The 12,449-nt window shown below is 38.2% G+C and overlaps 1 protein-coding gene across 2 annotated transcripts in view; it reads left to right on the top strand.

Moving 5' to 3' along the window:
* Window positions 1-6,832, top strand: part of LOC128703913 (WD repeat-containing protein 11) — a 62,813-nt gene extending 55,981 nt beyond the window's left edge. Inside the window, exons 17-22 of one of the 2 annotated variants that reach the window (XM_053798785.2) lie at window positions 263-441; window positions 1,166-1,339; window positions 1,737-2,001; window positions 2,983-3,152; window positions 4,171-4,421; window positions 5,352-6,832. In XM_053798785.2, the coding sequence (XP_053654760.2) occupies window positions 263-441; window positions 1,166-1,339; window positions 1,737-2,001; window positions 2,983-3,152; window positions 4,171-4,421; window positions 5,352-5,466 (1,154 nt within the window). In that variant the 3' untranslated portion in view covers window positions 5,467-6,832. The remainder of the gene's footprint in view (window positions 1-262; window positions 442-1,165; window positions 1,340-1,736; window positions 2,002-2,982; window positions 3,153-4,170; window positions 4,422-5,351) is intronic. The other variant, XM_053798786.2, reaches the window with a different exon arrangement.
* Window positions 6,833-12,449: the final 5,617 nt, after the last annotated feature.

Here is a 12,449-nt window from a genome sequence, read left to right on the forward strand (position 1 = left end):
AGGCCTGTTGGCCCATACTAGGCAGGTCCTTTACAATTCATCCCACTAACAAAACATTTGCCCAACCCAATTTTCAGTGCTACCCAAGAAATAAGCTCTGATGTGCAAGTCCCACTCAAATCCATCCCCTCCCACTCATGTACTTATCCAACCTAAATTTGAAACTATCCAAAGTCCTAGCCTCAATAACCCAACTAGGTAGACTGTTCCACTCATCAACTACCCTATTTCCCTATTTATGCATAAAATTTTGCATTTGCAGGTATAGAGGTTTGGCTGTCACGAATTCCTGCGGAACTTCGTGAATTTCTGGAGACATGCGGGTCCACAGCTCACCGAGCTCTGGTGACTGCACAGCTGTTTGGTGACCAAGGAGAAATAGATTTCTGGACAGTTGCCTGCCATTATCTCACCCAACCGCCACTAACTCACTCCAAGGTAGTACGTACACCTGACTATTGCAGTACTAATGATCTATATCCCTAGTACTGGCTCATTTAATTTAAACACTTCTGAGAGTACGGTACTATCTTAAGTTTTTCTTTACATCATCCAGTAAAAATATAAATTTATGTATGTATTGACTTGAGTTCTGAGGTGCACTCCGGAGGATGGGTCAGGATGTTGCTCTTTAAACGTTTACCTTATTTATACCTTACCTAAGTGAGCCTAACCTTACTTTGTATTACAATGTATTTATTAATGATAAATTACAGACTGGTGAAAGTGTTTCTTTTTCGGGTCACGTCACCTCAGTGGGAGAGCCAGCGTGTTGAAAAAAAATAGTTCAATTCAGAAAGTCTTCAACCTGCAAACGCCCCAAATTACACACATTTTCAAGTGAGAGACAAACTTATGTGAAATATCACCAACCTCCTTATTACTATTTACTATACAAAGAACATAAGAATGTAGGAACACTGCAGAAGGCCTACTGGCCCATACGAGGCAGGTCCTTATCAAAACGACCTCTACCTAAAGCTACCCAAGAAATAACTCCCGTACCCCATGACACCAGTCAAACCCAGAGCTCATTTGTATGTCAAAAAACGAGGAATGCAGCTACCTCATTTGTAAATTGGAACCTGTATGTTACTTTCACTTTGTGAGGATTGAGTTTAAAGACTGAACTATTTTATTGTTGAATTTTTTTCTCTTCTTATAGGATGAGAGCAGCAGTAGCAACAGCAGTGTTGGTAGTGCAGAATTAATCACCCTGGGTGACTCTGCTTCAGAGAAGAGTGGTGGGAGTGAAGATCTCTGTCCTCCAACAACCCTCCCACCTTCCCACCCACTTGAAACCACTTATCATCATCTGTGTGATGCTGCTACTTATAAAGTATGTACTATTAGAATTTTATTATTTGTATATTTTCTTTGTATAAGATCTTGTTATGATCATCATCATTATTCCTAAGGCTTCAGCGGGATAAGCATGAATTCAGGAAATGTAGGCAGGTCTTTATGCCGGGGGTATTAGTTCCCCATGTTTGCGTGGTGCAATAGTCTTTCCTGCCTCATATCACATTACAAAAATACTTGCATACACATTTGCATACAGAATTTAAGTACTAGTAACTTTAGATTGCTTAATAACAAATGTAGCATCCATTATTTCAAGTTCTTTCTTGGTTAGACATTGTCACTGCCTTATTTATATTCCCTTTTATAGTTCACATAACTCTTGTACCTTGCTCGTTTTACAATTTACATTTTTAGTTATTTCTTTTTATCAGCATCATGAACTAGAGCGTTTAGCCATACACGAGAGCAAGAACTTAGAAGGTGCACAGCGAGCAACACTTGGTCGTTGTCTGGCAGTGATCGGTGAAAGAGATCGTGCTGTCAGACTTCTGCTGGATGCTGATGCCTCGAACCAACACTTCTACACAGACTGCTTACGAGCATGTCTGCTCGCTGCCACCCATCACTCTACCCAAGCTCAGTCTACAATTAAACTTGTAGCTACCAACTTGATTGCTGCTGGCAATATATGGGAAGGTGAGTAGGTCTCAGAAGGAAGTAGAATGTAGAATACAATGGTCCCTTGAGTTACAATAATTTTCAGTTGCTAATAATGATTAAAGATGCATATGAGAAAGTTTTTTTTTACATAAGGGATATTAAAGGCTAAATAGTTAGGTTAGGCAGGGTATAGCAACAAAATACTAGATGTGGGCAGTTGTAATAATGCAAAAATTTGGTTGAACTGAAGTTTCACAGATTCCTGTTCCTTTCTGAGAGATGACGTAATTGAGGACAAAGTCTGTGTTTTACAACTGTCTGCATCTATCAATTTCAGGTACATAAGATTCATTTTCCCATGAAATGTGGCCTATATTATTTTGTCAGTCTATATACAGTAATAATTCTGCCAAGGCCCAAAACTGTATACTGCTGTATTGTTAGAGAGTATTGCAGTTGTATTTTTTGTCAATTCACCAGCCATCTTCCACCAAGACAGGGTGAACTAAAAAGAAAAATGAAAGTTTTTCTTTTTACATATAGGCCCTTAACCTACATTCTCTTGTAAGACTTAGATTGAGGAGAGATGTGATTAAAGATTCTAAGTGGAAGATGAGCATAAATAAAGGAGATACAGATAAGGTTCTGAGGATATCCCTCGAAATAATGTATTCAAATTGGATAAGTTTAGATTTAGAAAGTGTGTAGGAAAGTACTGGTTTGGAAATAGAGTAGTCAATGAGCAGAACAGTCTGCCTAGTAGGGTCATTGAAGGTAAAACCTTTAGCTTTAAATAAAAGGTTAAATAAATATATTAGTGCAAGGAGTTAGATTTGAATAGGACTTGCAGAACTTGGGCAACATTGAAAATATGTTGGGAAAACATTTTTGTTAGTAGGTTTGGGTTTGAGAAGGACCTGCCTATTATGGGCCAGTAGGCCTGCTGTAGTGTTCCTCCTTTTTTATGTTCTAAGAGTCAATGATTTCTGCAGAACAGACACACTATATTTTTTGCAGGTGTTGAGTTGTTGTGCTTGATCGGTAAGGCTGGTGATGCTTGCCGTTACCTGCAGTCCTATGGCAACTGGGAGCATTCAGTGTGGCTGGCCAAGTGTGCTCTTCCTATCCATGAATCTGTTGATATCCTTAAACGATGGGCTCAGCACCTCATTACTTCTGGCAATAAAGTACAGTATTTATGTTATTAGTTCAGGGTATTATCCTGACCATGGTCTGGTCTTAGATTGGGCCATAATGAAGATCAAATCAAACTTTCTTTACATGTACAGAAAGAATAAAAAGGCACAATACTGTGACTGGAACAGTACACATATAACCTGCATATAGAAGACTGACACTTATAATAATGTTTTGGTCTGGCTTGGACCATTAACTACTAGTTTCTTACTAAAGTAAGATGACCCAAAGAAGGAAATGCATTTACCATCACTCATTCAATATCTGTCTTGCTAGAAATGTGCAGACATCACAGTTCAGATGACTGCAACATCCTCTCTCATCCTTCAGAGTGCAGGCACTGGTCATCTCCAGAACTCAGGTCTGGCTAATCAGCTTCCTTAAGTCGTTTCATAAATGTTACAGTGCCCACACTCCAACAGCATGTTAAATCCCAAAAAGCCACTTGTCTCCTCTCATTTCAATCTAGCATGCTTGCACATGAGTAATGTACAGTAACATGAAATGTGTGAATTTGCTTGCAAAAGAAAAATAAAAATGATCTCAATAGAGATGCCACTTACACAAATGAGTTTGAGTGTTGATCATGCAAGGATTAATAATAATAATCTTCATTTCTGCAAGTACATGTACAATGTAGACAGACCTACCTGACACCACTGACATACTACTACATAGTTAGCCCCTTGTTATGCAGAGTATTTCAGACAAATTAGGTCAATTTTGTCCCCAGGATGTGACCCACACCAGTGAACTAACACTCAAGTACCTATTTTACTGCTATGTGAACAGGAACAGTGGTGTCTTAAGGAAATACATCCTAATGTTTCTAGCCATACTGGGGATTGAACCATGGACCTCAGTGTGTGAGCTGAGTGCACTAGCAACCCAACCACAGACACATATCACTTTACTCCTTGTGAATTAGTTAGCATATTTGATGAGTTAATTTTTCCTAACTACAAGCTGTGTTGAATGTAGTGTCATCTCAGTAATTTTATATTGCAGGACCAAGGTGTGTGTGCCTTGTTATCTGTGGGTAGCATAACTGCTGCATTGGAGCAGTTGGTACAGCAGCATTACCACCAGAGAGCAGCATTACTGCTTGCAGCAGCTCAACAGCTTCAAGTGGTGCCCAACACACAGCAGCATCAGCAGCAGCAACTAACAGCCTCTACATCCTTAGGTTCACAATCAGGTTTCTCTCCTGTTCTCTCTGCTGCTGCTTCTCTGGCTTCCTTTGCTGAAAACATTCACAGGTAAAGTTAAACATTAGTATTTTTATAAGTAGCCCACAAATTGGAAATAAATCCTAATGACAATTAATCTTATAACAAGTTCTGAATCATTATCATCATGCATCATTATCACTTGATAATGATGCTTGATAAAACAAATGTCTGTCTCAAGACTGATCTCCAGTTTGTGGGATACTTGTGAATTATTCTAGCCACAATATTGTCTCTTATTCTTCATTATTATTTTATATAGCAGTGGAAAGTTTTTCGTGAGATTAAATTAACTAGCACTTATCAGAAAGATTTTTGATTGAGCAATTATCTGGATACTGAGTAAAAAAAAATCAGATCTGTACCATATTGGCTGAACAGATTGATGTATGTGTAAATATGATCTGGATTTATCTCAGAGATATTGTTCTAGAGTCTAGACTATTGTACTTTTCTGTAATCTTTACTGATAATGTGAAAATAGAAATAAGAGAAAAGCCAAGAGAAATGTAATAATGTTGGTAGAATTACCGACAATATGTAAAGTAAAAGGACACAAGTGCAACTAATGTGACATTTTATTGTGGCAACGTTTCGCTCTCCAGGAGCTTTGTCAAGTCGTATCGGCTTGACAAAGCTCCTGGAGAGTGAAACGTTGCCACAATAAAATGTCACATTAGTTGCACTTGTGTCCTTTTACTTTACAAGAGAAATGTGTAATGAAAAATTTAAATTGTCTGAATATCACTATAGCTGCTACAACTTAGCATGGTATAGGATTTTTTTTTTTTACATCATTTGTTTCCTGTTAAAAGTAAAATATTTTTGGTCAGTTATATATTTGTTGTTTGTCATGAATATTGCATATCGTCATTGTTACCCAGTTTTCTTCTACATGGGGAGGGGAAGCCATCAATTAATATACTGGACAGTTTACCATATAATCACTGTTTCTTGCAGGAAGTACGTCCTTCATCTGTTTAGCCTGGGAAATCGACCAGCTGTGACCTATTTCTGCCGTCTAATGGGAGAGAAAGGAAACAGTCTTTTACAGGAGCTGGACTCGTTACAGTAAATACAATCCTGTATCCCCTTACTGCCTTCCTACACCTGCATCCTACATACAACACTCAGTGTGACAAAAAGATACAATGTGATACATTATGTGGAAAAGTTCATCGTTCTCTCTTCTATGACTTTTATACATGTACTATATTGTGAGTCCAAAAATTATAATGAGATGTCTACCAGTGAGCTTAATTTGTTTTGCTTATTTTCAAACACTGTTCGAATAAATTTTGCACATTTTTACACTGATATTTGGCAAGCAGAGTGTACATTCATGTACACTTTACAGTGGATACAGACACTGTATATCTAGACTTTGCGGTCTCTTAAACATTCCAATGATTTGCTTATTGTTGCATGCATTTAGAATTACAGTATTGAAGATATCTGAGTTGGGAGTAGCTAATACATAGGCCAGTCAATATTCCAGCTTATGTAATAGCAATGCTAATTCCTGTATGTACTGTATATATTATTATTATTATTATTATTATAATAAAAAAGAATGTACTGTATATAAACAAATGTTTATGGAGACTTACGCAGTAATTGAAATAAGAATTTTTTTGGCTTCATATTCAAGTCCTCTTCATTAGTTTAAAATGTAAGAAAGAGCCTTCATGTGAGTTGATATATATAGGAGGCCCTTGTTCATACAGCTCTCAGTGTGATGCCACTCGTCCTTCCCTTACGCAACTGTTGTACGAAAATGGCAATAACAGTGGCTCAGCGGTAAAAACACAGAACATAATGAACAATGGCTCAGTTGAAAGCCAACAAAATGTGGAATACAGAAATAAGGTGCTGTATACACAGGGCCCTCCTGTACAGCACTCATTTTAGTTACTGTTTTGTTTTCTCCATGTGGGTTCATTAGTATCATTAATTAATGTTTATTATACTTTTGTGATTGATTATTGCATAATTTAAATAAAGAATTAGCTGTTGACTCGACTGCTATTGTCATTTGTTTATCAGTTTCCAGGTCAACTTATGGAGAAGACTTGGGCCAGGACCTGTCCTGGTAAACTTATGTGCACATGTTTTATCAATATATTAAAATTTCATAAATTACTTGTTGTTGTTCTGTGTACTTCAGGTGGGACTCTACAACTGAATTATGAGGCTACAGTTCTTTATTGGTACATCCTTCATATTGAAATGCCCCAACACAGTTTGTTCATAGCCTGGATGAGACTTACATTCATTTCTATTATATTTATTCTTCCTTGGATGAGAGTACTGTGGTGGTGTACACCTTGGATGATAGCACTGTGGTGATGTACACCTTGGATGATAGCACTGTGGTGATGTACACCTTGGATAATAGCACTGTGGTGGTGTACACCTTGGATGATAGCACTGTAGTGATGTACACCTTGGATAATAGCACTGTGGTGATGTACACCTTGGATAATAGCACTGTGGTGATGTACACCTTGGATAATAGCACTGTGGTGATGTACACCTTGGATAATAGCACTGTGGTGATGTACACCTTGGATAATAGCACTGTGGTGATGTACACCTTGGATAATAGCACTGTAGTGATGTACACCTTGGATAATAGCACTGTAGTGATGTACACCTTGGATAATAGCACTGTGGTGATGTACACCTTGGATGATAGCACTGTAGTGATGTACACCTTGGATAATAGCACTGTGGTGATGTACACCTTGGATGATAGCACTGTGGTGATGTACACCTTGGATAATAGCACTGTGGTGATGTACACCTTGGATGATAGCACTGTGGTGATGTACACCTTGGATAATAGCACTGTGGTGATGTACACCTTGGATGATAGCACTGTGGTGATGTACACCTTGGATGATAGCACTGTGGTGATGTACACCTTGGATAATAGCACTGTGGTGATGTACACCTTGGATGATAGCACTGTGGTGATGTACACCTTGGATAATAGCACTGTAGTGATGTACACCTTGGATGATAGCACTGTGGTGATGTACACCTTGGATGATAGCACTGTGGTGATGTACACCTTGGATAATAGCACTGTGGTGATGTACACCTTGGATGATAGCACTGTGGTGATGTACACCTTGGATGATAGCACTGTGGTGATGTACACCTTGGATGATAGCACTGTGGTGATGTACACCTTGGATAATAGCACTGTAGTGATGTACACCTTGGATAATAGCACTGTAGTGATGTACACCTTGGATAATAACACTGTAGTGATGTACACCTTGGATAATAGCACTGTAGTGATGTACACCTTGGATAATAGCACTGTAGTGATGTACACCTTGGATAATAGCACTGTAGTGATGTACACCTTGGATAATAGCACTGTAGTGATGTACACCTTGGATAATAGCACTGTAGTGATGTACACCTTGGATAATAGCACTGTAGTGATGTACACCTTGGATAATAGCACTGTAGTGATGTACACCTTGGATAATAGCACTGTAGTGATGTACACCTTGGATAATAGCACTGTGGTGATGTACACCTTGGATAATAGCACTGTAGTGATGTACACCTTGGATAATAGCACTGTAGTGATGTACACCTTGGATAATAGCACTGTGGTGATGTACACCTTGGATGATAGCACTGTAGTGATGTACACCTTGGATAATAGCACTGTGGTGATGTACACCTTGGATAATAGCACTGTAGTGATGTACACCTTGGATAATAGCACTGTGGTGATGTACACCTTGGATAATAGCACTGTGGTGATGTACACCTTGGATGATAGCACTGTGGTGATGTACACCTTGGATAATAGCACTGTGGTGATGTACACCTTGGATAATAGCACTGTGGTGATGTACACCTTGGATAATAGCACTGTAGTGATGTACACCTTGGATGATAGCACTGTGGTGATGTACACCTTGGATAATAGCACTGTGGTGATGTACACCTTGGATAATAGCACTGTAGTGATGTACACCTTGGATAATAGCACTGTAGTGATGTACACCTTGGATAATAGCACTGTAGTGATGTACACCTTGGATAATAGCACTGTGGTGATGTACACCTTGGATAATAGCACTGTGGTGATGTACACCTTGGATGATAGCACTGTGGTGATGTACACCTTGGATGATAGCACTGTGGTGATGTACACCTTGGATGATAGCACTGTGGTGATGTACACCTTGGATGATAGCACTGTGGTGATGTACACCTTGGATAATAGCACTGTAGTGATGTACACCTTGGATAATAGCACTATAGTGGTGTACACCTGTAAAACAGGTTAACTTAATTTCATATGTACAGTATATAGAGGTTAAAAAATGTAATAATTTCCATAGTTATTTGTTGATCAATGACAGATCTATATTTACACAGTATTATCATACTGTATATTGTCTGAAGTTAATAACGATGTAAAATTGAGCGTTTAGAGTTAGATACAAATTATTTCAGTATTATGAGAGAGCAGGGCTTAAAATTTTTAATAGGTGACATGTGTGGTCATTAAATAAGAATTTTGACACGAGGTTTAAGACTAGTCGGAGTAAAAGTAGTGACAGATATATGTATAGACACAGAGACAGAAACATTTAGCATATAATGCAGTACCTGTACGTAAGTGAGCACACCTTTCTTGTTTTTTTACAGAAAATAGATACTGTATTTCATTGGTAGGAAGATGAGGTGAGCCCCAGAATTGACAAAGGGAAAAAAACCAGGTCTGTGATGTGTTGAGACATTTGTGGAGACATACCTTTATCCATGGAAGCAAAAAGGAAAATGTATTACAGTATAGTGGTACCAACACTGTTGTATGGATGTGAAGCATGGGTTTTAAACATTGCAGCATTCTCCTGTCATGTTTTTACACCATCATCCTATTTATTAATTGGCCAACATTTTTTTTTTTTTTTTTCAACAAACCGGCCGTATCCCACCAAGGCAGGGTAGCCCAAAAAGAAAAACGAAAGCTTCTCTTTTTAAATTTAGTAAAATTGGCCAACATATGTTGCTCATTTACTGTAATTGGTATGAAGCAAATAAGAGCAAATGTTTCCTGTTCTGTAAACATTTAAGGTTTTTGTGCCAAGGAATGTGAGATAAGGTAATTTGAACTGGACACAGCATGTTGTAATTTATTATACATTTTGAACACTAGCATTGCCTGATGCTTAATATTACATAGTGACTTTTGGTATAGCCTTAGTCTTACTGTATTGCTTGGTAACTCAGATATTCTAGCAAATATGCTGAAAATTTGTCATAAATGTAACAATTCAAATGGAGTGATACAGCTCGAATTTTTTGCATAGTAGTCCTAGAATTACTAGTCCAGGCTTCTTAGCTACCAACATCACACAGACTGCTAAGAATTTTCCAACTACAAGAGTTTGGTGGGCACCCAGTTAGTAATTCTAGGACTGCTAAACCACATGTTCACACCAGTGTCAATATATTTAAATTTTTGGTAAGGTCTGCTGTGGCCTTCACTGCAGATTTACAGTATTGATAAATAGGTAAAGATAAATATTACCTTTTTTCATTTTTAAGTCTGTAAAGGACCATTTTGTATGTTTTCAGAGAAAGCCAGTGCTTTATTTGTAACTTATTATTTTTAATATTATATTTTCCCTCTGTACAAAGACCACTGAATCCATCCACTCAATCAGTCCCACTTTCCATGCTTCATTGTATGAGTTAATAAAGCCATACTGAGTGGTGTATTAAAGAATAGAATTGACAGAATCGTATGGTCATTCTATATTGTGTAATCACTTCCTTTAACCATTCTAAAATATTTTACTTATTGTTTTAATATACATCAGTGTTAAGTAAAGGATGCATTTGATAGGGAAGCAAAGGTCGGATAAGTGAGTACTGAACTGTATTAGGATAAGGATAATCAGGCAAGACATATTAAAAACTATATATTTTTATATTACTGATAATGTGTTGCCTAACTCTGATATTGGTACTAGAGTTGAATATTTCAAAGCCAAAGTATTTAGTTTTAGGATACTTAAACATTCCTAGTTATTAATCACTTGTATTTATGGTACTTATGCAAGTCCTCATAAATGAGTTCTCTAAGAAGCAAATGTCAGTGATAATTCTAGTGATACGAATGGTTGGTGAATATAACATGCCGGATAATATGCAGCGGTCAGTAGTCTCACTAGCAGCCATGGGAAAAGTTGTTAGTGTGCTCACACTTGTGTATCACTTGCAGTAGTGTTAGGTAAATGGACCCAGATGCAACTTAATGTGACATTTTATTGTGGCAACATTTCATTATCCTGGAAACCAAACATTGCTTCAATAAAATGCCACATTAGTTTCATCTGGGTCCATTTAAATAACATTTTGTCTGTAATTCTACCATTATTACTTGCAATAGTACCTCAGTTTTGTGTTTTAGTGCTATAGTCTTGGCATCAGTTGGAACATAAGGTATATTCGAAGGCAAGTTACAAATACACAACTTATAACTTAGACTTTATTGATCATTCTCCAGCTTCCTCTAAGAGCCACCAGTGCTAATGACCTATAGTAGTTGCAGCATCTATTACAGAAAAAATAAAGCCACTATGACACTACTGTATTATACCATACTAGTTTTCCCATGCATCTAGAGAGTAAGCTGTTTCCTTCTGTTAAAGGATATCATCTAATATTTATATACTAAAGTTTTTATTATTTATTTATTATCACACTGGCCGATTCCCACCAAGGCAGGGTGGCCCAAAAAAGAAAAACTTTCACCATCATTCACTCCATCACTGTCTTGCCAGAAGGGTGCTTTACACTACAGTTTTTAAACTGCAACATTAACACCCCTCCTTCAGAGTGCAGACACTGTACTTCCCATCTCCAGGACTCAAGTCCGGCCTGCCAGTTTCCCTGAACCCCTTCATAAATGTTACTTTGCTCACACTCCAACAGCACGTCAAGTATTATTATCATTATTATTGTTTATAAAAATGCTAAATCTATACTACAAGTTATTCAGCACTTGGCCCCTAATACTTTTTTTTTTTTTTTTTTTTTTTATTATCACACCGGCCGATTCCCACCAAGGCAGGGTGGCCCGAAAAAGAAAAACTTTCACCATCATTCACTCCATCACTGTCTTGCCAGAAGGGTGCTTTACACTACAGTTTTTAAACTGCAACATTAACACCCCTCCTTCAGAGTGCAGGCACTGTACTTCCCATCTCCAGGACTCAAGTCCGGCCTGCCGGTTTCCCTGAATCCCTTCATAAATGTTACTTTGCTCACACTCCAACAGCACGTCAAGTATTAAAAACCATTTGTCTCCATTCACTCCTATCAAACACGCTCACGCATGCCTGCTGGAAGTCCAAGCCCCTCGCACACAAAACCTCCTTTACCCCCTCCCTCCAACCCTTCCTAGGCCGACCCCTACCCCGCCTTCCTTCCACTACAGACTGATACACTCTTGAAGTCATTCTGTTTCGCTCCATTCTCTCTACATGTCCGAACCACCTCAACAACCCTTCCTCAGCCCTCTGGACAACAGTTTTGGTAATCCCACACCTCCTCCTAACTTCCAAACTACGAATTCTCTGCATTATATTTACACCACACATTGCCCTCAGACATGACATCTCCACTGCCTCCAGCCTTCTCCTCGCTGCAACATTCATCACCCACGCTTCACACCCCTAATACTTCTATTCTTATAATGTTGTAATTGCCTTAGGCAGCACAGTTATTTTGGTGCTTGAAAGAATATGTCTGTTACTGTACATCGGTATGTGAAGAGTAACGAGGATATTTATGGTTATTTTGCTGTATAGTCATGATGAATTAATTCCTTAGTGATTATATGACACTAATTGTAGGAAACACTGCTTAGTACTTATTGTTGCTGCATGATGTATGATTCACTGTGTCATTATTATGTATGTAGATGAAGTATAGCATAGGAGTCACACAGCCCTTGGAAAATTAGGAAAGTTTGGGTGGTAGTAACCTGGTTTGATATGAAGAGGGGGA

Source organism: Cherax quadricarinatus, chromosome 95 (genome assembly GCF_038502225.1).
Source record: "Cherax quadricarinatus isolate ZL_2023a chromosome 95, ASM3850222v1, whole genome shotgun sequence".
In the NCBI taxonomy this organism is placed as follows: Eukaryota; Metazoa; Arthropoda; class Malacostraca; order Decapoda; family Parastacidae; genus Cherax; species Cherax quadricarinatus.